Source organism: Phyllostomus discolor, chromosome 2, assembly GCF_004126475.2.
Source record: "Phyllostomus discolor isolate MPI-MPIP mPhyDis1 chromosome 2, mPhyDis1.pri.v3, whole genome shotgun sequence".
Lineage (NCBI taxonomy): Eukaryota > Metazoa > Chordata > Mammalia > Chiroptera > Phyllostomidae > Phyllostomus > Phyllostomus discolor.
Window position 1 is genome coordinate 104,029,823 of NC_040904.2, and position 26,888 is coordinate 104,056,710.

Genomic DNA, 26,888 nt, shown 5'->3' on the forward strand with positions numbered 1-26,888 from the left:
GGCCCTACCTCTTAGTGCAGTGGGAGTGGGGCTTAGGATTTCCACTTCCGGATTTGGGGGGACACAAACATTCAGCCTACAGCAAACCTCTTATCCTCCCAGCAAAGCCTTTTTTCACGTGTGTGCACCGTCAGTCCGGGCAGCAGAGCCACACCTCAGTCAGGCAGTGGCACCTACGAGGCAGCGCAGAGCGGCGCTGGCAGAGGCGCACACCGAAGGGTGCCCCCCGCCTACGCCCCGCGGCCCAGGAAACAGTGTAGCCCCGAGCGGCCTTCCGGGCTGCGATCGCACGCTCTGGTCACGGGCTGTGCCATCACTGGGAAGAGCTGAGAAGGGCTCACAGGAACTCTCTACTATTTCTGCAACTTATGAATCTAAAATTACTTCAAAATAAAAAGTATTAAATTAAAAAAAAAAACTACCCATCAAGAATCATTTTTTTTGAGAGGCTAACAGAGTCAGGCAAGTAATGACCAAAGTAAAGCCTTTGTAATTGCTCCACCTCTAGCTTTTTACCACTTCAATAAACTTTATTCTAAAATGTACGTCCTTTCTTAAGGGTTTTATGTCCCTCGTTAAGGCTTTTTTAAGACTGTTATCCTGACATTTTCAGGATTGAAAACAAAATGGAAACTATGATCCTGTGTTTATACGAAATCCTGCTTGAAGTTTGGCAATTCCTCAAAAAGCTAAACACAGAATAACCACATGACCCAGCACTGCTCCTAGCTGTACAGTCAGGGTTATTGAAAACACATGTCAACACAGAGCTGGTGCGTGGACGGACGACCACAGCAGCGTGAGTCATAACAGTCCCGAAGCGGAAACACCCCAACTGTCCATCACCTGGAATGTGGCACATCCATTTATATGCAGTGGAATATTATGTGGCCATAAAAAGGAAGTCCTGTTATACACTATAACATGGGTGAATCTTGAAAATACTTTGCAAAGTGAAAGAAGTTAAACGTAAAAGGCCACATCTTGTATGATTTAAATGAAATGTCCAAGATAAGTGAACCAGAGAGTTAGAAAACAGACGGGTGGTAGTTCGGGTGGTGGGTCGAGGCTGAGCGTGGTGGGGAGGGGAAGGGGGAGGACCGGGAGAGCCCGTGAGTGGCTGGCACAGGCCTTCTTTCTCGGTGATGAAGATGCTCTCAGAGTCAGCAGAGGTGAGGGTTGTGCAGCTCTGCAAACATACTGCACGCCACCAACTGTGCAGTCTAAAAGAGTGATTTAATGGTACATGATGGTGTCTCCATTAAAAAAGGAAAACAAAATTAAAAAATCCTGCTTAAACTCAAGGGAAAGGAATGCTTCTTTTCTTTTTTTCCAGGCTTATCCTTGAACAATAATTGTGCCTTGGTGAAGTCTCTCACGTTGTGCAGAGGCTTGCCTTTGGCTAGTCTGACAGAAGGCTGGCGAAGCACTCCACTTCACTCAGCAAACATCTGTCATGAGGAGGTTGGGGAGCAGGGTGAGGGAGGAGAGGCAAAAGCAACGCTAAACACGCGTGATGGAAAAACCCAGTCACTGCATAGCTGACGCCTCCACCAGTCATCGCTTGAGGTCATCGCAGGGGTCATCGCTTTGAGGTAAGCACGCACTTGATAAACTGTAACATACCATTTTCTCCCCCAAATTAACAAATATCCAGGGGTTTGCCTGTATTTCTCTATAAATATTAACATCTTCAAAATATTAAGAGGCACCATTGGTTTCAAGTGCTTCTATATTTGAGAAACATATCCACAAGGTTCTTTTTTACTAGATCCTCTGTCTTTACTCACAAGTTCATATTTTCATCTACTTAGAATATATTTATAATTGTATATAGTTTTTACTCAAAACCTTTGAAAACAAGGACAAAAACTCACACCTCCGAAAGAGTGTGGTGTCAGGGTCACCACACTCCCGACCTTTAAAAATTCGTTATTTTCATCAGCCCCGCTCCTGGTCTTCATCCCCACAGGTGGGAACGTCCCCACGCTGAGTGTCTGCACAGGGCGGCCAGCCCTCCCTTACCCCGACCTCCTGGCAAGGGGCCGGCCGTCGGCACGCTGTCCGCAGGGCCGGGGCAGCAGACGGCGCCCCAGCACGAGCCTGGACACACGCAGGATCCCATTCCCCATTTTATTCACGATACCAGGACACCAGGAACTATATCATACTACTTAACAGGAGATGTGACTACGCCAAGGAAGACAAATTTCTTTTTTCTCTAGTGGAGCATATGTTGAGCTCTCCATATAACTAAGTAGTGCACATAAATGTAATGTCAAGAGAACTCTGCCCGAGGGGGGCCCCTCACTCTCCTCACCTCTGTGGCTCCTCTTGGGGGCTGTCTCAGTTGATAAGTCAAACCAAACAGCAGTTTCCCCACCTTAGAATCACACCTTAATTCTGATTCTTAAAACCGGAATTAAAGCTGTGACAATCTCTGGCTTGGTGTGACCTCCAGCTGTTCCCTAAGTTGAAGCTACCCCAAGAGACTGACAGTGCTCCCCCACGGAGGGCATGTCCTTGAGAGAACACCACGGACTCTGAGGGCCATCCTGGACAGGGGTCCCAGAGACACAAAGGCCTCCCTCCCTCGGGATGACCCTGACACCACACTCTTTCGGAGGTGTGAGTTTTCGTCCTTGTTTTCAAAGGTTTTGAGTAAAAACTATATACCGTTATAAATATGTTCTAAGTAGATGAAAAACATGAACATGTGGATAAAGACAGAGGATCTAGTAAAAAAGAAAAATAATATTGTGTTAATCTTCTCAAAATTTCCTTTAAGTTACTGTTGTACTGTTATTACAAAAAAAAAAAGAAGGAAAATGTATCATTCACCTTAGTTGATAACCATTCTCATTCCACACCATGCTCCAACATCTCAGGTCTCCCACACCTCCCGCCTCCCTTCTGGGTGAAAGCCCTTGACCCTCAGCCTGTCTGCACAGAAGGATGAGTTATTTTTCCGCACAGAAGGTCACACCAAACGTGTGCCCACATAAAGGCCAGCTGACTCCCTACCCACTCACACAACTCTGTACGGGCTCCCTTCCTTTTCCCTCTCACTGTGGTGTCTCACCACACAAAAAGGCTAAGTGTCACTTACAGTGAAACGACTCACAAAAATAGCAACTTCAACGAAACCCAGCACGAATCCCTGCACTGTCCTGTAGTCTGTGCCTTTCTCCAGCAGGGCCCTTCACGTCCTTCTTTCATTTCGTATTTCCAAGATAATCCAGCAGGCAAACAAAACATTTCTCAAATACAGGATGACTCAGAGCTCTCTCTGACAGAAACAAGCAGCACTGTCGAGCGCTTCCGACAGGTAGAGCTGTGCTCAACTCACTTCTGAGACGTTGAGAATCCCTATTCAAACCTGTATCTGGCTGATTCTCTAGCATCTACATCTCTGCCCATTACTCTTTGAAAATAATGATTTTAGCTTTTTTTAAAGTGCATTTATACAAAACACTCATATAGGCCTCCAAACACAGCTGCGAGGAACGAAGGCGAGACAGGCCCCGAGATGCCAAGGCCGGGGGAACTGCCCAGGGCCTCGGGCCAGGCGCAGGGCCAGGGCGGGCACCCAGAACGGCCAACCAGATCCATGTCTTTTCACTGTGCCCAGTTCCCAGGAAACCTGAGCAAGCCATCTAGAAACAGTGACTGCCAGTCACTGTTTCCTAGACGATGGCATAGGAAAAAAAGGCTACAACCAGTGGAATTTGGAAAAATTCCTTCTCTCAACAATGCGATGCATCTTAATTCAGCACTGTGCACATGCATCTTTCGACATCCAAGGACTTGAACCTGCGGAGCAGTGGGTGGCAGGAGTGGAGGCTGCAAACAGCGATGAGCCCCGCAGTCACCAAGGCCTGGGGGCGAGTCAGTTCCCTGCCCCGACAGGGAGGACTGGAGCAGGTCACTCTCTCAGGTAAGACGGTACTAGCTACCTTAGGGTAGATCAAGGACTTATCACGTAGTGGGTGTGCAAAGCTGTTAGTTTCCTTATATTACAATCAACTCTAGGGTCTGAAGAGGCTCCAAGGTCATAAAACAAAACACTTCTACTCTAAAAGTTTGTCCCTTCAGAATGTCACTGACTTAAATGGAATCTGCTAACAGGAAAATGTACTTTTCCCCAGAAGTTGCACTTTCCCTGAGAAACATGCATTCACTCCATCCTCCCATAAAAAACAATAACATTATTCACGGCAGCTAAAAGGGGGACCGAGAGCCCACTGACGGACGAGTGGATACACAAAGTGCAGTACAGACACGCAATGAATGTAACCCAGCCGTAAAAAACAGAACCCGACACGCCCTGCAGCTTGGACGGACCGTGAAGATGCTGCGTGGAGAGAAGTCGGCCGTCACACAAGGACGAGCACTGTCTGAGTCCACTTATCTGAGGTCCCCAGAGCAGTCACACACATGGAGGCAGAAAGTGGAAGGGTGCTTGCTGGGGGCTGGGGAGGGAGGGAACAAGGAGTCATTATTTAATGGGCACAGAGTTTCGGTTTGAAAAGATGCGAAAAGTTCTGGAAATGGTCTGGGGTGATGGTTGCACGACATGGTGAGTGAACTTACTGCCACTGAACAATGGAGTTAAAAATGGTTACAATGATAAATTTTATGTCACATACATTTTTTACCACAACTTTAAAAATGACAAAGCTCTGCTGTCCTTCCCCAGGGGTCCCGAATGCTGCTTCCTAGGGTCCGGGCCTCGCCTCCCCCACCTCCCCTGACCCCTGTCCCCAGCCTGCCCTGGTCCACCTCCCCATCATTCATGTGCCCCATCTCAAGGGCACTCACCGGGCCGCAGGCTCACAGCGATCTCCTGCGGCGTCATCTGAATGACGTCTGAGTCCGCAGGGCCTGAGCCCTTGCTGCTGAGAGGCAGGCTCCGCAGCACCTGGGTAACGCTGGCTGGGCTCTCCAACTCCTCTCCACAGCCGTTTCTGACCAGGTTTGCCCTCAAGTCACACCGGGAGGTGACTGACCGCAGGCTGCCGAAGTTCTAGGCAAAGAAACAGAGGAAGAGAGCAGGAGGTAGTCAGAGTGTCTCTCTACTACACCTCGGGTTGTAGACCCACCGCCATCTGGTTGGCCTCGAACCCTCTACATTCCATTTTCATTGTCTGAAAGTGGAGAAATGATCATCCGTACCCCAGATACCCCACCAAGCATTAAGAGGGCTGAAAGCATTGTGTAAACGGTAAACACATAATACAAATGTTGGATTTCACAGTTTTGTTTCTTTAACCCTCACCTGAGGATATCTTTTTCTTCCATTGGTTTTGGAAAAGGGGGAAGGGAGAGAGAAACATCAATCTGTTGCCTCCTGTATGTGTCCCAACCAGGGACTGAACCTGCAACCTTCCAGTGCAGAGAATGACACTCCAACCAACTGAACCAGCTGGCCAGGGGCTGTTTCATGGCTAAGTTAATGTCAAAATGCTCCTTTAAAAATGTGCCTAACTGTCTACATGATTAGCAGGAGAGAATTAACTGAAATGGTCATAAGTTGTATAGTTAAAATTTTTTGAAAGATGTAAGTGTCTGAGTTAGTTGTCACTCGGGCAATTGGCAGTTCCCCTGGGAACTGTTCACTCATCTGTCTGTTCTGCAGACACTGACGCTGCACAGCCACCGGGACAACAATGTGGCAACACATACCGTATCCTTTGACCTGGGGGTCCACTTCTTGAAATTTAATCCAAAGACAAAATCAAAAGAAAGGGAAACTTGAGAGGATCTGTACTACAGTGTTATTTAGAATAATATAATCTTATAAATTTGTAAACCTAAATCCCTAAACCATAAGAAAAATATGGTTTATCACTTCAATAGATTGTAGAGCCATTACCAATGATTATGAAGACTAAACAGAAATTTCAAAACATTCATACTAAGAAAAATATCAGAAAATATAGTTGTACCTGCATTAGGGTTCAAAAAAAACTTCAAAATGAAGACGGTTGAGGTATTAGGGTAGAGGAACCAAAACGATTATTTTTCTTTTTTATCTTCATTGCTATTTGAACAATAAAACCACACTGATAAGAAAAATAGTTCTTTTCTTAAGATGACTTGAGCAGGGCGGGCATCAGGATGACTCAACTAATGTGGGGCACTGCAAGTCTGGGTCATTAACTTTAAAATGAAATAACGTCCTTTGTTTTAATATATGGCAACAAGAAATACTGATCATTTTCCAGTAGTGAAACTTTTAAATGGCAAAGCAAACCCAGGGTTCCTTCCGAACACTTTTCACTGACAGATGTGAAAACCAAGGTCACCTCCCCCCGTTGGCTGGGTGCCGGCCACTGCTATGCTGGCTGATCCTTGTGATGGCTGGAGCAGTCTGGACGCTGGCCTTCCGCTCCCCTCTGTGACACTTTGCCAGAAAGCCTTGAATGGGTCAAGTGTCCCTTGACTGCTATCAGAAGCCACACTACTGGCAGACACACAGACACACAGAGGGACTCGCCCTTGGTCATGACTAGGACGCCCCAAGGCTAGTCAATGTCTGTTGGAGTCTTTGCAAGATTCAAGACCAAGAAGTCAAGAAGAATAACTTCATAGCATTTTTGAAGAAGTAAAACCGGATGTGCTGTTCTGGGCCTCTGTGAGGTTTTGCTTGTTTGTTTGTTTGTTTGTTTGTTCTGTGTGTGTTTTACAACTGGATTTTTTTTAACTTTCTGTATTGAACCCTTGGAGATCTTGCCTACCCAAACCTCAGGGACTGTGCCATAGGTGTAGCTGTCTCCACAGCCACTTGTGGAAGAAGGAGAGAACCACGATTGTTCTAGCTTAAAATAAGTATCCTTGAAATTACACAATGACTTCTAAGCTAAGGTTTCCAAAGCGGGGTTCCAAGTGGCCAGGGTTGACTCTGAGAAACAATTCTAATGAAGCGGGAAGAAGGCACAGGTGTGGGGGAGGGAGCGTCAACCTCCTGCGGGTCCTGCGGGCCTTGTGGGCCCTGCGGCTGTGGGTCCGCTGTCCCACGCCGTCTGGAGCAGAGGTCTAATTAGCTGTGCAGAGTCGGAAGGGCTCAGGACTCGCCTGCTCGGAGCTTACTCAGCTGGAGAACTTCTGAATGTCTCGCTGATGCACTGGGCCTTGCTGCCAGCTCCTCCAGTTCTGAGGAGCTGGTGATCCTTGGTCCACTTCTGGTTGCCAAGGCGCCCCTGTCTTGACCAGTCCCGGGCAGATCCCGGCCACTAGGGGTTGGCGAGGAAAGCACCTTCAGTCTCCCCAGAGTGAAGGGAACCCGATGCCCCTCCCATGGTCTCAAGCAGCTCGGGCTCTGGAACAGACCAGGTCAGAAAGCCAGTCTGCCTCCCTCTGAGGAGGCGGTGGTTGCAAGATTCCTTATCCACAGCCTCAGCCATTCGCCTTCAGGCTGGTCACCGAGATCATCCCCTGCTGCCTGGACCTTCTTGGCTGTCCTACCCAAAGGGGTTTTTGACAGACTACCAGTCCTTAATGGAGGACTTGTACAGGGCCATTGGTGGTCAGGGAAGATGTACCTGCTGGACTGTCAGGAGACTCCAAGTCCAGGTCTTACTTCCCAGACCCGAAGAACTCAGAGGCAGCCCTCACCTATGCCAATTACAACCTTGTTTGTGTAGCTGGCTTTTCCCACTGCACTTTGGGCCTTCTTTGTTCTCTAGGATATTAGAAGAAAAGCCCTCTTCATTCCCCCTTTGGTGGCAGTGTTCCCTCTCTTTCTCCTTAATACCAGTCTTCAAGGCTGTGGTCGAACCTCAGCTCCAATGTGCATGGCTTCCCTGAAGTTTGCTGCACCAGCAGGGAGGACCAGGAACTCCTGCAGTGCTCCTGGTTCTCAGCGTGAGAATGATGACTGTCCACATTAAAACTGCAACTTGCAGGGTGACTTCAGAAGTGCCAACCAATCAGCACTGTGACAGCCCAGGCAGCCCCTTCTCAGCAGCTCCAGCTTTACTGACAGTAAGGGACATCCTATGATGGCACCTGTACCAAATTTAGGTCTGGTCTCAGTGCCGTTCATCTGTATCATCAGTTTGTCAAAATCCTATTTCACAAAGGTCAGTTTCTTGCTACTTGGGGCAAGCCCAATGGCCTTACTGATGTGTTGAACAGCTCTTGAGATACCCTTAACTATATATCAAATCTTGTCATTATTCCAGAGCTTTAGGGCCCCAAAGACACCAGCTGAGGCACCTCTGGGCAGGGTAGGTCTGAAGGACCTTCTGAGGGTAAGGCAGCTGCCTCAACAGCGGGATTCCCGCCACAGCTGAAGGCCCCTATGGCGTGGAGCCTGAAAACGACCATGGTTAATTTCTAGCCATAGGTTCTCATTGTCCAAGAAAAGGACAGAGAGTACTGCAGAGGCCCAAGGAAGTGGCACTCCACAAGCTCAAGGGCCCCTCCTTTATGCCCTTGAAATCCTTTCTAGATATTTTCATTTTAAACAAGGACATGTGCACATTTAAAGGGAAGAAACCAAAACCACAGAGACTGTGGACAACTGCTGGGAAGGTTATGACCTTTGAGATACCCAAACACTGTAAAGGCAATGTCTCAATACCTACAGTTCCAAGTTCCACATTCAGTGAGGGCAGGTGCCCCAGATGACAAACCCTTAGAGAAAAGGAAGACTTATGATTAAGAAAATCCTCCTCACATGGATGACATCCCAATGTCTGATGTGCTAAGAGCCTTCAGGTCCCAGAGACCTAACACCTGGACCCTCCATCAGGTATGGGAATAAAGCAAGTTACAAGGTGTCAGCCCCACAGGTGGGGGGGGGGGGCGGTGAGAAAGGATGGGAGGGAGAAAGAGAGGGAGAGAAACATCAACATGAGAGAGAAACATCCATCAGTTGCCTCTTGTATGCACCCGACAGGGCAGAACCCACAACCTGGGCATGTGCCCTGACCGGGAATCAATCCTGCAACCTTTTGCTTTGAGGGATGACACCCAACCAATTGGGCCCCACCAGTCAGGGAAGCCCCACACTTCTGTGGGTGAGATGCCCACATGCATGAGTTTACCAGAGAAGTCTAAATTCATTGGGCCTCAGCTTCTTGGACCCAAGTCCAGAAATCTTTACATCATCTCAGACAAGGCCACTGCCAAATTCCATAGCAGAAAAACTAACTGGGCACACAGATTCTAGCCCTCTGAATTTTGTATCTCCTTGCTGTCCCAAATACAGAGATCTTCTTGCCACCTATCAAACTTGGAGGATAAACATCCTCATCATGCAGAAAAACAAGTATGGAAGGTGGGGGTAGGGGACTTCATCTCAACATGGAAAAATGGAAACAAGCTCAACTGCTTGCAGGCACTCCTGGTGCTCAGCGCTGGAAGGGGTTTCAGTTCATGAAGGAAGCCTCTGGTCTCCAGAACCTCGCCATCAACTCTCCACAGAACTTAGGAAGAGTAACTGCATTCATTCCAGGCAAATTACCAAGAGAAGCAACCGAATGGGAACAGGAACTTCAAAAGGGAGGTGTTCCAAATTTAGATCCTTTTAATTTGTTACAACATTGGCATTTGCACCTTGTTGTAACCTGCCCCTCTCTCTTCCCTCCATCCCCTGTTACCCACAGCATATAATGAGGTTGACTGTTGTTTAATCAAAATCTCTTTTCCTACTTCCTGTCAAGATGGAGGCATAGGTAGACACAGTTCACCTTCCTGCACAACCACAAAAAGAATTACAACTAGATCTCAAAACAAATACCACCCAAAACTGTCAGAAAATTGAGCTGTATGGAAGTCTGACAACAGGGCTTAAAGAAGACACATTCATCTAGGTGAGTAGGAGGGGTGGAGTCACCAAGATGGCGGAGAGGCGCGGAGCTGCACTGCGGCACAGAGAGACGGTGGCAGTGGATCAGCTGATCCCACATTCACATGTGATGGATAAAATTCAGGAGAGATACCTTGGGAATGAGTGATCCCAGCTCGAGGCCAGACTGCACAGCCCGGGGTTCCAGCACCAGGAAGATAAATCCCTCATAACTTCGGGCTATAGAAACCAGCGGGTGTTGGGGCAGCAGAAGAAACTGCTGGATTTTCAGGAGACTCAGCTTAAAGAGCCCACACTGACTTAGAATGTATGCAAACCCACCCACTCTCAGATTCACCACCAGGGCAACAGCTGGAAGGGTGCAGTCACATACGGGAAGTGGGTGAAGTGACTGGAAAGGAGGTGAGTGCTGGACAAACCTCCGGAAGCTAGGTAGCAGCATCGTCCCCTCTCTGAACCCTCCCCCCACACAGAGCCACAAAGGGGTGAAGTGGGTTGCCCAGCCCTGGCAATTACCTAAGGCTCTTCCCCACACAATTTACAGATGCCTTTTCTATAACAGGCCACGCTACTAAGACATGGAGTCACACAGAATCAAACACAGGCAGGCTGCTACATTGAGGAGACAAAGAAATATGGCCCAAATGAAGAAACAGATCAAAACCCCAGAAAAAGAAATAAACAGAACAGAGATAACCAACCTATCAGATGCAGGGTGCAAAACACTGGTGATCAGGATGCTCAGTGCACAGGATGTGCACTGAGTACGGCAACAATATAAAGGAAGAAATGAAAGTTACACTAAGTGAAATTAAAAAAAAAATCTACAGGGAACCATTAGTGGAAAGGAGGAAGCTGGGATTCAAATACATTATTTGGAATATAAGAAAGAAATAAGCATTCAACCAAAACAGCAAGAAGAAAAACTAATTCAAAAAAATGAGGAGAGTATAAGGAACCTCTGGGACACCTCCAACATGCCAACATCTGAATCATAGGGATGCCAGAAGAAGAGGAAGAGCAAGAAATTGAAAACTTGTTTGAAAAAATAATGAAAGAAAACTTCCCTAATTTGGCAAAGGAAATAGACATACAAGAAGCACGTGAGTTCCAAACAAGTTGGACCCAAGGAGGAACAAACCAAGACATATCATAATTAAAATGCCAAAGGTTAAACATAAAGAGAGAATCTTAAAAGCAACAACATGGGAGAAAACTGTACTAAACAATGATTAAAATTTAAAAAAAGAAGAAAAAAAAAAAAGCAACAATAGAAAAGTAGTGAGTTACCTGCAGAGGAGTTCCCTTAAGATAATTAGCTGATTTCTCAAAAGAAACTTTGGAGGCAAGAAGAGGCTGGAAAGAAGTATTCCAAGTCATGAGAGGCAAGGACCTACATCCAAGATTGCTCTATCCAGCAAAGCTGTCATTTAGAATGGAAGGGCAGATAAAGTGCTTCCCAGACAAGGTAAAGCTAAAGGAGTTCATCATCACCAAACCCTTATTTTATGAAATGTTAAAAGGACTTATTTCAGAAAAAAGAAGATCAAAACCATGAACATTAAAATGGCAACAAACTGACAACTATCAACAACTAGATGAAAAAAAAAAAAACTACGCAAACAACCAGAACAGGAACAGAATCACAGAAATGGAGATCATTTGGAGGGTTATCAGCAGGGAGATGGGGAGAACAGGGGGGAAAGGTACAGGGAATAAGAAGCATGAATGGTAGGTACAGAATAGACAGGCGGAGGGTAAGAATAGTACAGATAATGTAGAAGCCAAAGAACTTATATGCACGACCCATGGACATGAACTAAGGGGTAAACTGCTGGAGGGAATGGGGGTACAGGGTGGAGGGGGCTAAGAGGGAAATATTGATACAACTGTAGTAACATAACCAATAAAATATATTTTTTAAAAAATCTCTTTTCCCGCAGTGACGGCCAGTGCTCAGCTGGCTCTTGGTGCAGCAGTCCAGCGTCTCCACCAGCGCGTTCAGGTTCTCCTGCCACACGGTCATTACATGACATCTGTGGACCATCCTGCCCACTCCTGCTGAAGGCTAAAGCCCTACAGGGATGTGGGTGGTTGTTTGGGGGGCAAGGACAGATTTTTGTTTGTTTGAAACAGCAAGCCCTGGGAGAAGAGGAATCCAAGCAGGAAATGAGACAACCAGGCCAATCCCTGGGATGAAGAAGGGAAGAGCAAACTGGTAAACAGAGAAGTGGGCACAGTGGGGAGCTGGTGTCCTCTGTGGTTGGCCTTTCTGCTGTGGCACAACCAGGCCAGGCTCTCTGACCTGCCAAGGCTGCAGCCCGGGCTTGGCAGAGCCCCCATGGGTTTCGTAGAACTCGAGAGGGAAGAAAGAAGGTAAGTGATGCAATCCAAAATCTGTGCACCAGCCACATACCACCACATGCACTTCCTGCCTGGGGATAGAGAAGTCCCTTTGTCAGCCTTCAACTGGCTGACTTAACACATTGAATAAATATTTATGAAGCATCTATAATAGGCCAAGATTATCCCTTTCATGACCGCAAAGAGATGTTCTAAGAATCTATATTTTATTTGTGAGCGGGAGTAAATGCTCTTTGTTTCCTAACTTAAAGGAAAACGTGGATAATGTCACCTCTACTTTCCCTGCTACTATAATTTCCCAGAAGGCCCAGTCAGCCCATCCTCTTTCCCAGCCTCTAACCCGTCTCCTTCCTCCCGCTCTGCCTCCTTGTTCCTGCCTCCACCCCTACTGACTTCATTCCTTCCTCTCCACGTCCACCTCCAAGGCAAACACCCTCACCCCAGCCCAGGCTTCCCCAAGCCTTCTATGCCTGACACTATTGCCACCCATCCACATGCCACAGGCCTCCCACAGGGCGGTTGTGCCTATTGGGTCCTTCTTTTTCCCGTTTCTTGGCAGCCTATACCGCACAAGGCCATGTCACCTCAAAGTGTCTCCCTTTCACGCCCTATAGCCTCTCCACTTGCCCCAGCCCCGAGTTCAATCACCCTGCCTGCCTTTGCCTCCTCTCCTCTCCCACCAACCCTGCTTTCTATCCCACAGGGAACATGGGCCCATCAGCCCTGCTGCTTCTCCTCAACCGCTGTCCCCTTGCAAGGCACATTAGCCTCCGTGCCTCCAGCACAGGCTGCCAGACAACAAAACCCACCCTCTCTTTCTTCCTGGGAACACAGCAAGATTAGAGCTCCAGTTCTCCTTGCACTTAGGCCTAGTGATATGACTGGGTTTTAAACAGGAAAATGTGGGTGGAAATAACATGGGCTGCCCTGAGGCCTCGCCATTAAAGCTCCCACACACATTCTTCCCAGTTCATTCTTCTTTATGGTGACTGGGTTGTGAAACTTGGAGTCTTAGAACAGAGGCAAATCTTCACTTTAAAAGAATGATGGATAGACAGCCCTAGCCAGGTGGCTCAGTTGGCTGGAGCATTGTCCTGTGCACCAAAAGTTTTCAGGTTTGATCCCCAGTCAGGGCACATACCTAGGCTGAGTGTTCGATCCCTGGTCAGGGTGTGTGAGGAAGCAACCAATAGATGTTTCTCTCACATCAATGTTTTTCTCTCCCTTCCTCTCTCTCTAAAAAGTTTAAAAAAAATTTTTAAATCAATAAACATATCCTTGGGTGGGGATTAAAAGAAAATGAAGAACACAATAGATAATAAGCTGCCTGAGTTTGCTGTGTATTTTACATTGTGCAGTACACACATCGTAAGTGTTCAAGCTGGCTGAGAAGCAGGGGCCGAGGCTGAAAGAAAAGCCCAGGGGGTCATGAAGGACAAGGGACAAGGGCCAGGGTGTGCAGTGCAGACAGGTGAGGACAGGCAATCCACTACACATCCTCATTTCCAAGTAGGTGAGCGAGTCTGGCAACTCTGGTCGTAAAGCCCGAGGGTAAGTCTGAAGCCACCTGGTAAACTATGTTAGAAAACAGACAAGACAGCCAGGATCATAGGGCCGTGCAGCAGAACGGGGTGGAGAGAACCAGCGTGCAGTGCTGTGCTGGAGTAGGTGAGGACACGGACCGACTCAAACCCGACACCTGTGGGAGGACACAGTAAGGGGGAGGACAGACTGGGTGGAAGGGGTGGAATTAGGTTCCAGGGGTGTTACATGTAGGGAGCTCCACCTCCACCTCAATGAGGTAAGGAAGTCACTGTGGGATCTAGAGCAGGGGGGTCCCGATGGAATGTGTGTTGGGATTAATCCCCACAGATCAGAATCCACTGGAACACACTGGTTAGGGACCTGGCCCTCCACCATCCACTCGGTACGAACCCTCAAAACACACACATGGCTCTTGGCATATAGATACCTCACTCCTTCGGTGATGTCCCGGGATGTATGGTTAAGAAGGCACACTCATTCTGTCTTGCTCAGGGGCAGGGATTGATCAAAGCTATTCCTGAACTCTCCAGACCCTGGTCCCAGAGACACGTTCAGGACCCCAGGAAAGTTCAGGTCCCCACCTCCCGACGAAGACGGGAAGCTGCATTCCAGCACAGGCCTCATGGAAAGTTCTGAAGCCAAGAATGAGGCTCTACCTAAGCAGAGAGAGAGCCCAACAGGCTAGAGAGGGAACCCAAGAGTGGGCTTGGGACAGTGAAAAGCTCCTCAGAATAATGTCATTCACTGTCAATAACAGGCCGACAGACTCATGGGAATACTAACACAGGAAAGGAAAAAGCCTGAAATAGACAATGATCTTGGTGTCTGGATCCCACTGCCCACATTTCACAGAAAATATCCACTGATGACAGCAGCCTGCTGGATAACTCTCATTCAGTCACTCAAGAGGCTGGGCTGACTAGCAGTCCCATCGCAAGCCCTCTCCTGCACTGGTCTCCTGTTACACTCCCAATAACGCCGGAGAGTGGGAGGTGTCTTATTCATTTTCCACATCAAGACACTGAGAATAAACTGTGGCAAAACTGATACTTAACCTTTGGTCCTCTAACTCCATGTCTTTTTTAGTGGGCCTCTTTTATCAAAGATGAATTCTTGCCAGCTTCTTAGCTGAATCTGAGCATGCTGAGACAAATAAGATGTGGCTTATGTTCTCAAGGTAACAGGCATGGGAACAAATGAACAGAGTAAGAGTCTCTGAGCGCTACTGAAGTAGAGTTTGGGAGACAAAGAAGTGGTCAGGGCCTGCACATGCAGACTCTCCATAGACAGACATTTAATGAACTCCTCCCATCAATAATTATTGAGTAAATACTATGTGTCCATTCTGGGTGCTGGATATGGCAGTGAAGAATACAGATAAAACTCCTGCCCTAATATCCTAGTGGAAAGAGCTTGCATTCTTGTATCAAATGGATGGACAGATAGATGAATGGATGAAGGGATGGACAGATGTGTTGGGGGGGAAACCATGAAAGTCTTCATAAAGTAAATGAGGCTTGCACTGATTTCTGGAAAACCAGAAGACAAGGTGCTAATCAGGGGAAGGTGTGGAATGCCAGGAGGCCTCCAGGAGGAGGAGGAGCACAGGGAAAACCACACGCATGTTCATCAGCCAAGGCTCTCTAGGGATCTTAAGGTAGTTTCCTCTGACTCAAGTGTTGGTGGTGGGCAAGGGACAATGGCGGGGACACAGGCAGTGGCCACAGAGCTTGGATTTGTCCTTCAGGTCACAGGAAAGCAGCGAAAGGTTTTAAAGAGCATTCATAACAAAGACACTAATTAAACACAAATCAGTGAAGGGTTTAGACACTGGGGAGAATCCTCTCTCAAAGCTCTTGTGTCCTAATCTTACTCTCTACTAGAAAAAATTCTGGGGCAGTCACACGTAAGAAGCAGTGTAGCCTACTGGAAAGCACTCCAGCTCAGAAACCCAAGAAGCCAGACTCAAACCCCAGCTTCAGAACATCATGTGTCCTGGAAAGAGAGGCTTTACCTCTCTGAGCCTCCACTCTTCATCAGTAAAATGAGTGTACCACCACCCACCTGCCAGAGCCGCTGTGATGATCAGAGACATCGTGTACACCGTGTACAGCACCTGGCAGGGGTCCACACAGACCAGCCGCAGCCAGTGCAGGCCAAAGAACTCCCTCGACCTCTGAGGCTGCATCACAGCAAAGCCCGACCTCCCAGGGGCCAACTCCCGGTCTTCCTGACACGCACTGAATTCAGGTCCCACTGAGCTGCAGAGGCGGAGGCAGTCTAAAATGCCAAGCTTTGGGTTCTTTCAAAAATAACCTTAACTGTGCACAAGTGCAAGAAGGGCTTATGTCCCATGGTTCTAGCAACAGTTTAGAAAAATGATCCAGACATGTTCTTTAAGACAGGAAGTTTAGAAATTGATCATTTCCCAACTAGCCCACCAACCTTGACATTTGTACTGCTTTAGGACGGCAATCTGCTGATCACCACCCCAAGCTTACACTCCTTCCTATAGGCTTGAAGAAACAGCAGCTGTTATTTTTAATAAAATCACTCCATAAAGGCCAGGTCATGATATTCCATTCATCCTCACATAAGCCACGTTAAGGCGACCAGTACTCACCGACAGGTCACTCAGCCAGGCTCGTTTTGAATTGTTATGCAACAAGCTCACCGCACAAGCTCAAGTCTCTGCTTAAACAGCAGAAAACTATACAAGAGTCATAATGGGTCCCCCCGCCCCGAAAAAGGAAAGGAAGGCCTCGTTTCCCTAAAACAGAATTAAAACTCTCAAGAGCCAATTTCAGAGAGCCGATTTAATGGATCACGTTAAAATGCAGCTTTTCTCTTGTCATCCCGTAGGAAAAAGAGGAAAAGGCAACTTGCAGAGTCTGCACACACTTTATCTGTACAATCAACTCGTGTGCTACGGCACAGTCCACCCCTCCCCACCCCCAGAGCATTCCTCCCCTCCCCCCTCACCACCCACATACCTCTTTGGAACACCAGGCACATTTTGGGTGGATTAGCAGACATTCTTCACAAGAGGTGGCACTTCCACTAGTGCATCTGTTGAGACCTGTAAAGCAAGATGAAGATGCACTAATTAGTTCCTGGCTATGATCCCTACTGTCGGGGCTTTAGAATGGGAGGGGAGGAGAAGTCACTTTCTTTTTAACAGGGAGCCTCGGTAAGGCTGCGGGGTTCAGGCCCTGTTGCTAACCGCAGGTTAAGGCTCATGAGCTGAAGCTAAACACTGACATTTCTGAGGCACCCATGGAGCATTCACACTTGTGTTAGCAACTCCCATTTCTTCTGCTGGACCTACCTGGATTTCCAGACCCTCCCCCATTACAACAGACTTTCCCTGAGGGAAAACAGGTCCTTTGCCTTTAATTCAGCCAAAATGACACACACACACACACAAAGTAAAATCCTAAATCAGGTGGTATCACACCAAATCCACAGTATACCAAAACAAGCCAGCACAGCCCTTAAAGAAGAACATAGCCCAGGAATACAATGCTGGGTTGAGATAAAGGAAGTCCAGGCCCTGGCTGGGTATCTCAGCTGGTTAGAGCATCATCTCAATACTGCACAATTGTGGGTCCAATCCCCACTGAAGACACATACAAAAATCAACCAATGAATGCATACGTAAGTGGAATAACAAATCAATGCTTCACTCTTCCTTCCTCTCTCTAAAAACTTTTAAAATAGTTTTAAAAATAAAGGAAATCCACTAATTCAATATATCTGCTAGTAGGTCAAATAAGACAGACCATGTCACTATCTCAGTAGGTAATAAAAAGGCATTTGATCAAATTCAAAGCCCATCCCTACTTTAAAAAAATCAGAAACCAAGATTAGAAGGAAACTGCTTTAGTGTTGTAAAAGTTACTTATTTCAAACTCAGGTCATCTCCCCCTGCCATTAACCTGGGGAGGGCCCCCTGGGGCAGACTCAACTGTAGTGTTGAGGTTAAGTCCATTGTCCCCTCTCCTCCCTCCACCCCTCTCCTTCCCGCCCCACAGCATAGGTACCCTTGAAGAAACCTATCATCCCTGTGTTTTCCTTCCTCTGTAAAACATCGGGGCAGATTTCTTTTGACCAAGAACAGAACCTGATGGTTTTTGTCTGAGTGGAAATGACTCTGTTTGGTCCTCACAGCACTAGCAGACCCACTGGTCTCTCCTGGTCACTGCCTGAGGCACAATGGACAGAATAAGGAAAACACGGAATCACCAGCCACAGGAAGGGCTCAGACAGTAAGCGGGAAAGAGTCAAACAGATGAAAAAGGGAAAGTGGAAGAAAAATATGGGTAAGTGGTGATAGTTCCCTATCTCCACTAAACACTATCATGACATTTATTTTAAGCCATCTGGAAACTCAGGCATTTTCTAATTTGCTAATTTTAACTCTTTGTGTCTCCTTTGTCACAAGAAGAAAAAACCCACAGAAATTGGGTGACACCGGAAGCTACACTGTTCGAGGGATAAGAATGGTTGCTGGAGTGGGAGGGAGGGAAAATTGGCAGGATCTGAGTGCTGGGAAGAAGGGGTGCGGGGAGGCTTTGAGGGCAAAAGCAATGGTTCCCACCAGCCACAGAGCACCGCCCAGAACCTGGGGCCCCTCGTCCCCACCAGCCCTCACTGTGTTGGGCCCCCTGCCTCACACCCACGGAACTGGCATTGCTCAGACACCATCTCTCCGCCATGCCTGCAGCAGGGTCTGCTGGGCACAGAGCACACTTTCCAGGAGAAACAAGCTGGGACCAACCAGGGCGCATCACCTCATCTGAGCAGGAAGAGCCCTCCCAGGTCCACACGCTGACCAAGAAAATCTTAGAATCCTGCCTGCCTCCTGCTTTCAACAGCATTTAAATAGGCATGGAAGCCCTTAAAAAAGGGATGTGTGCAGGGTAAGTTTCAAAATGCCAGTTTTTTGGTTAAATTCCCTGACCTGTCAGAAACTGCTCTCTGAGGGGGGAGCGATCAAATCTAGAACAGAAGGGACTTCCCTCCTGCTCCCCTTGGCTCCCGAATACGCACTCAGACCCTGGCAGGCAGCGTATCGGCCGCTTTGCTGTACGACACTATTTCTGTAAAGTCAGGGAACTACAGACCCTTGCAACTAAAACTGTTCTAAGATGAGCTAGTCACCTCATTTTATAGATGAAAACATGAAAAACAAGAGTAAGTGACTTGAAACAAGGAGGCTAGTCTACAAAAAAAAAAGGTCAGAAAGTGGGCTGGCCAACAAGTGCCCTGTGGTCCCCACACCATCCCAGACTCAAAGCCATGTGACCAGCGAGTTCCAATGTCTTCTGGAAGACATCACCAACAGGCCTTTGATCAGAAAGAAACCTGAGATCAGACATCTCATTTATACCTCTGCTCCAATCCACAAAGATTCACAAACACCACCTTCCAATTACCACGGCCTCATTGCTGAGCTCTGGGAACTCGGGCGGGAGAGTCCTGGGCTGGAGGCAATAAGGGCTCCTCAGTTCTGACCCGGATCAGACTGGGCTCCAGTCTTCTGCTTTGCCAGCCTAAAGGACCTCAGACATAGCACTGACATGTGACAGACACCTGGCATGCAAACACAGTGAGTAACTGTGACACATTTGTCACATAGCATCGCTGACTGTTTTCATCACTGCACCTTCACTGCACGATAGTAAAGCAGTGATATTGGACTCAAAATGATTCCTCTAAAATTAGGTTGTTGGTGGAACAAATTCAAATTCAAGAAAATCTGCACTAAGTGTGCCAAGCAGTGGCCTACAGGATACTAGAGGTGCAGAGAGACGAGTGACCCGGGCCTCGCTCCCCAAGAGCCCACAGCTTGCCAGGTAGCAGACAGGCACTCCAGGCACAAGGGCACAGGCTGGGTGCTGACACGTGTCCCAGCGCTGGAGTCACTCCCTTTGGCATCCCTCCTCTCTCCACCTATTAATATTTCAGGCAGTTTGAATCTAGCTGGATGAGTCACTGGGCACCAACAGCATTTTGAAAGGAAGGAAGCAATGAATAAAAAGCTAAACAGCTGGAGGTCATAAATGTCAGAGTGCTGTGTCTGGGTCATGGAAACTGGCACTAGCAGCCCAGAAGGTGGCCACATCTCTTCTCAGTAGCTGTTTGCACAGTGACTATTCCCAACTCAATTTCAACTGCCGGCAGCTCTCTGAAGCCAGGGGTTTACTGCAAACTGTAATCTAAAACTATGCCCTCCCTCTGAAGCTCATTGACTCACCCCTCTTTCATCAATCACACCCAGAAGGCTATCGTGTCCGGCCGATCATTCCTTCAAGATACGTGAAATGTTTCTTTCTTCCGATCCAACCCTTCCTGCCTGCCCCCTCCCCCACACACAGTCCAGACCAGGCCCTCTCCATTCTGCCTCTTCCCAGCACACATGTCCACGGTCAGAAAACACCTACTGAAGCACATACCCAGCGGCTGAAGTTTCCTGATCCAAAACATTCAGTGGGATAACAAAAGTGAGTACCAAGCCGAATGGCCCTGCTGGCTAGGGGGAGAGGAGACATGACGTTATGCAGTTGGGATGGTGGGAAAAGCATAATGAATATATAGGGTGGACACCCTCCCTGGGAAGCATGTGGTTGCATCAGGGACCAAGGTATGTAGGACCAGGGCAATTCACCTCGTAGCAGCTGAGACACACCCCCTTCGGTCCCCACGTGCACTATGAGCCAAGGGAAGGACAGGCCAATCCTGCCCCACCTGAGGGCTGCAGAGAAGCTGTCACAGAGGGAAGGATGTTTGGGTTGGAATTATGCGATGAGGAGAGCATATCTGGGTGATCCGAGTACTTGTTCTTTCATTTACTGGTTGCATGACCTTGGACAAGTCACTTTACCTTCCCAGGTCTCAGCATCTTCATGCAAACAATTCAACTAAATGGTCTCTATTATAGATTCTTGCCTCCCCAAAATCTTGACATTTAAATGGGTTCTCTCTCCCTGAGAATGTTTCTTCCTAAGCTACATGCAAAGCTCCTGACCTCAAAGCTAGTTGTAGAAGGCAACGAGGAGGTAAGGATGGGACAAGCCCATTGTCCAACCCCACCATCTGTGCATTCAACAAGCATGAATCAGACACTGTTCTAGGCACAGAAGAGAGAGAAATGAATAAAACTGATTAAACTCCCTGTCTCACTGAGCTTACATCCAGGCTGCGGGGAGACTCCCATGGGGGAAGATAGACAACAGCATGGTAAGCAAGTACATTAGATGGTGATAAGCACTAAGGAGAATAATTATGGAAGGAAAGGAGGTAGGGAGAAGGTGGGGCAGGAGGTTGCAGCTTTTGCTGGGAGTGGCCGGGGAAAACTCAGCTGAGTTAGGAAACAACTGAGGGAAGGTAGAGGAAGCCCAACCTGCATTCCTGGGAGAGTATTCCAGGCAGCATCATGCTGTTGGAGTGAAGTATGTGATGGGAGAGAAGTGGTAAAAAAAAAAAAAAAGCCAGGGAGGAAGGTTGGAGGGAGGGGAAGGGAGAGTCCACAGACACCTGGCAGGACACCATCAGGACTTTTGGAAGCCATGAGAGGGTTTCAGTCAGAGTGACGTGACCTGAGTTGAGTTTTAACGGGCTCACTCTGAGCCAAACTTGAGAATAATTCAAGGGACAAGTACAGAAGCTGGTCCCAGCTCTACAAGACACAAGCAACCACTTCTGGAAAACTCGGGGTTGGGGGAAACCAGTAAGGAGAAGGCAGCCCACAGACAGCCCCTCTGATCACCTGCCATAGGAGACTCAGCAAGCCTGTCTTGGAGCAAACTTTTCATGGTGCGGCCCAGGAATCAAGCCCCGCATTCGACAGAAGCAGGAAACCTTACAAACAAGTGGGCACCTATAAAGTGTTCCTTTACATTTACAAGGGCCATTAATCCCATTCCGACGAGAAAGAAAGAAAACAAACCATAGCCGTGGATTTCCAAAGCCCTCAGTCCTAGCTAAGCTAAAATACCTGTGAGAAGAGACCCTACCCCATGAACCCAGCTGCATGCCACCACGTGAAAGGACACGACCATTCAAGTACCGTGCAATCATCCAAGTTGCTCACATTGTTAGAACTTCTCAGAGTATGTCCATGAACAGGGGAAGAAGTAGTTACCAGGGCAGGCAGGCACAAGGGGCCTTTGGCCAACTACTTAGATATTTTAATCCTCCTGTTGCCTCAGGAGCCAAATAGGCATGGAGAAAAAGCAGGAGAGGAATACTAATTAGAGCTAATTAGACCCTGCCCTCTTCTGCTTCAATCCCCTTTATAAAAAGCCCCTAATTCAAGGATGATGGAGCTAAAATATAAATATCTAGGGTAAACAGCAGTCCACACACTAGGCCCCCATGTGCATTTCCTTGTCCTGCTACTTCTAAACCTATGTCTGGCTACCTGAGGAGAGCTGCAAACCCACAGCCAAATTCCAACCCCACTGTCACAGACCAAGGAAAATGGGGGTGGGGGGAGTGCTACCACCAGAAACCCACTAACTAGACTAAAGGGCTCTCTCTGGGATTGGAGCCTCCTAATTTTCAGGGCATCACTAAAAGAACATTTTAAAAAATGATACACTACAATAGCAAACGTGACTCTAGTCCGACAGTGAGATCATGGCACATTCGCCACTCCTTAGAAGGCAAGGGCCCCAGCCCAGAGACACCCTTCCCTGGTTCAGTGGAACACCGAAACCTACGTCCCGTCCAAGGCTCTTGGCCGTGAGACGATATGGAGAGCAGAAAATAACCCTGGGATGGGGGTTTGTCAGCCTACCAGAGTTGTCTGAAATGAGTGCCCTTAAATTCAAAGTCTGTTTCCAGCTGGATTAAGCAGAGACGAAAGTGTGGTAAAAGCAATAGACCGGCAGCTTGGCTAAGGGCCTCGGGACACCCAGGCAGGCATGGCCCAGCAGGTCACTTCTTTCTTCACTGACTAAGGAAGGGTTTCCTTTCAAATCATGTCCCTAGGAGCAAGACAGAAACAAACTCTGGAGAAAGTACTGCAGGGTCCCAAGAGAAAAAGAAAAGAGAAGAGGAAAAAAAATGTTTCAAACTATGTTTGAACTTGACTCAGCATCACTGAGAAACTAGGAGACCTCACAGGGATGTGAGTCGGCCTCTGAAAACCTTGAGAAGCGGCTGGGCAGAACAGGGGGACGACCAGGTGTGGAGGCCAGCAACGGGCTTGCTCTCCCACCATTCTGCCAACCGACCAAGGCTGGCAGAGCTCTGAGGCAAACCGGACGGAAACCGGAAGGAGTTGGAAATATACCACCATGGTTCAACACTTGCTTCCCAGCCAAGGTGAGTCATGTAAGACAAAGGCCACTGGGCTGAAAAAGCCCTGAGATCGGTGGCCAAGGTGGCTGGGCAAGTCAATTCACCTTCTTCAGCTCATTTGAAAAATGAAGATCATTGTAAGAATGTACACATACTTCAAAAAACAGAAATCACAATGCAAATGAGAAATAATATATTGAAAGAATTCTGTTACTGGAAATATGAGTTTTTATTGGAATCGCAGAATGTCAAGCTGTAAGGGAACTTAGAAGTCATTTCCTTTAGCAGTTCCTAATTTCTGGATTTCACAGAACATTAAGAGCAAAACAGAAAAAGGGGAAACATATAGGGCTGTCAAATTATTTTACCAAAAATGAAAAACTACCCTCTGTTAATACTTTAAATTGTTAAAGGAAAATAAGTGTCTCACTAAAAAAAGGGAATTTCGAATTAAAGGACAATCCTTGTGAAGCAGGGAACTAGCTGGCAAAGAAACACTCCAATGTATGACACAGGTTACATCTTTTTCTTTGCATTTTCCTGGGGACCGGAGGGGCACTGGTTGCCAGATGGATGTTTGAGAACCACTAATCTATTCCAAGCTCTGGAGTGATTATTATCCCATAAAAAATACCTAGCTACAGTATTAAGTCTGAATTAGGGCCTGAGGAAGTTTTTTGTTTGTCCAGACCCCTCCTGCGTTCTCAGAGTTAAACCACCACTGCCTTCATGTAAATGAGACACCGTAGGAAAGACTGCCCTGCCCTCCCTCCGCCGCGAGGCGCTTGGCTCACTAGAGCAACCCAGAACGTCGGCCCGGAAAGTGAATAGAGAACCCAACACAAAATTCCTAGGGGAAAAGAGAAGTTTGGAGCTTCCATCTTTTGGGGGAGGGGGTGGGAGTAGGTCCTCTGCCTCGAAGCCCAAGGACCCAACAGAGCATCCTTCCTCTGGGGCCTCCTAACTTCCTAACTGCCACATCCAGCCCTCTCCGGAATCGGAAAACTTGAAGCAGGTAACAACACACTGCAGCCAGCCCATGGCAGTGTGGTGCTAATAAAATCAATCACACGCACACCCTGCCCTCCGCTCCAAAATCCTCCAGAGTTAGGGGACTGCGCAGCACGGAATGTTTGTAAATCGCAGAATAATGTCAGGCAGAGAAATCAGAAAGGGAAGTCCCAGGTGGGGCTGTGCGTTGGGACGCGGGTCTCCCCTCGGGTCTGCGGTTTTCGGAGCAGAGGAAGCAGACGGATTATATCTTCAAAGAAAGGCGGTGGGCCTGGGCGCAGTGAAATTCTCGGATTGGCTCTGGAGCGCTGAGCACCCGCAGTTCCAGGAGACAAGCCCTCCGGCGTATCCGTGTGCCCCCGCATTGGCTCCTGCGAAGATTTCGGGTCTCGCACCTCTAACTGCCCTTTGCCGTCCCGGGACCAGGGCAGCAGAGATATCATCACTCCGCTCCTCCCAGCAGCCCGCCGGCCCCCGGCCGGTCACAAGGGCTGCTTTGTGCCAGGGAGCTTAGAGCCCCGGCTCCAACGCATGGGCGGCTGCGGCCCTCCCGCGCACTGGGCGCGGACGCACGCGGGCTGGGTCAGCAAACTGGTAAGGCTGTTTACACAACAGGAAGGGAATGCTCCTCCGCAGGCAGGGAAGGGACCGGCGACCCACAGCCAGGCGGGACTGTACCGCGTGACGCACGCTTTTCGGAAGCCCCCCTTGAGGCCGAGCCTCGGCAGCCTGCCCGCCCACCTGGGAGGGCTCAGCAGATGCTTTCTACTCTCCGGCACTGCCTCCCGTCCCAACCCCTCCAAGACGCCTGCGGTGGCTCTGTGTGCGACAAAGTTTTGCACAGCGGGCGGCGCGGCTTACCTGGGAGCCTGGGCACCAGGGCGCAGAGCCCGAGGAGGCAAGCGTACAGAGGCGCCCCAGCCCGTGGCATAGTGGGGGCACCCGCCTCAGCGGCGGTGCGGGCTGCGGACTCCGAGGCGTGCGTTTGCGGCTGGTGCGCGGGGTCCGAGGGCCCGGGGCCACAGCCGCATGCCCAGCGCGCAGCCCGGACTCACAGTGGTCGGGGCCGGGTGGGAGTCGTTAGCGGCTGCACTGGCCCGCGCCCCGCCGCCACCATCCCTCCCGCTGTGCAGGAAGCGGAGTCCTGGGTCTGCCTTAGCCGTGGCTCACCCGCCTGGACGTACGGGGTGTCGCCTCTCAGGGCGGCCCCAGCGGGCGGCTCCGGGCAGGGGAGGGGCTGGCTCGGCGCTGCGACTGCAACTTGGGCTCGGGACGCGCCTCGCGCGGAGGCTCCCCAGTGCGCCGGCACTCTCTGCCCTTCGCCTCCGCCCCTTCCCTTCCTCCCTCCGGTCCTCCAGGCTCCACTTTCCTCCCCTTTTTTCCCCTCCCCTTCTCTCCCCTTCCAGGCCCCCGCCGGGCTGCCACACGGTCAGTTTACGGCGGGGCGGGGCGGGGCCAACTCCCAGGCCGCCTGGCTCCGCCCCGCGCGGGGACTCGCCGGGGACGCCAGGCGGCGGGCGTCCAGGTGGAACTCCTTTCCGGCGCACTTGGGGCGGCGGTGCTAAATCGCTGAGTGGGGTCTGGCTCCTCTTTCTCTGCAGCCGGACGCCACCGGAAGGGGGCGGGGCACTCGCCAACCCTCGAGTAGAGATTACTTTGGGTGGCTGGACGTCGGGAGGGAGAGACGGTATGGTGGCTGTCTCCTCCCAAAGCCGCGCCTCCAGCCCCGCGCTCGCCAGAGGAGGCACCAAGGCTTCCGCTCGTGTAACCTCCAGGCTGCAAACTTGATGGGAAAGAAAGGGCATGTGGGACGTGGAACCACTTTTTCCTCATTAATGTTTTGCCCCTTTGAGGGTTTGCGACTGGCCCAGGTGCTGCTATTCATCGGTTTCCTTATCTCGACACACTGGGGGTTTCCGAGAAGCCAAACTGATAAACTCAAAAACAGATGCGCAGGGTTTCACCTTATCATTGCCATTAAATTGATAACCATAAAAACTGCTGCTCGGTCGAAATTACACTTTATCGTTTACATCTAAACTGGTTCTGAATTAATGAGGAGGAGTGGGGGTGTGAAGGACCAAGTGGGCCTGAGCAGGACTGAGGAATGGGTTAACACTGGGAAGGTACAAGAAAGCAGCACACTGCTAGCCAGGCACTGTACTAAACTACCTTACCATGTTAACTTGTGTAATCCTCCTGGCAACCCTAGTATAATCGGGATGCGAAAACCGGGGCACAGAGAGGCTAACTTGTCGGAAGAACTAACAGGGATGGGATGCCTTGTCCAAAAGTTAAGGATTCTTTGACTAAAAACAGAAGCAGTAAGGAGTGACCTGGTTTTTGCAGCTCAGAAACCAGTTGGAGAGACGGCTCCCAGGGTCCAGGCAGAAGATAGATAGTTCTTTTTTTTTTCCTTTTTAACTTTTTTAGAGGATTTGAGGAAGAGCTTTTTTAAAAATTTTATTTATTTATTTTCAGAGAGGGAAGGGAGGGAGAGAGAGAGAGAGAGAGAGAGAAACATCAATGTGCGGTTGCTGGGGGCCGTGGCCTGCAACCCAGGCGTGTGCCCTGACTGGGAATCGAACCTACGATGCTTTGGTTCGTAGCCGGCTCTCAATCCACTGAGCTATGCCAGCCAGGGCGGGGACAGATAGTTCCAACTGTCCAGATTAAAGATTTGGAGTTCAATCTTTATTTGTTCTCTAACTCCCCCACCATCACCGCCAACAGCTCTACCAAGTTGGTGCCCTCAAGCCCAAGAAGGCCAGTGTTTCATTCCTAACCTGCAGGCAGCTATCATTCCCTCTATAACATCTCTGTGTTCTGATGTAGAAGTCAT

The 26,888-nt window shown here is 49.0% G+C and overlaps 1 protein-coding gene and 1 pseudogene across 1 annotated transcript in view; both read right to left on the reverse strand.

Moving 5' to 3' along the window:
* The window catches only part of ITGB5 (integrin subunit beta 5), a 114,041-nt gene extending 88,666 nt beyond the window's left edge, over positions 1-25,375 (reverse strand). Inside the window, exons 1-3 of the mRNA XM_028504562.2 lie at positions 24,908-25,375; positions 16,720-16,805; positions 4,822-5,026 (exon numbers count right to left, since the gene is read on the reverse strand). Of these exons, the coding sequence (XP_028360363.1) occupies positions 4,822-5,026; positions 16,720-16,805; positions 24,908-24,977 (361 nt within the window). The 5' untranslated portion in view covers positions 24,978-25,375. The remainder of the gene's footprint in view (positions 1-4,821; positions 5,027-16,719; positions 16,806-24,907) is intronic.
* LOC118498906 lies at positions 7,014-8,791 on the reverse strand (annotated as a pseudogene).
* Positions 25,376-26,888: the final 1,513 nt, after the last annotated feature.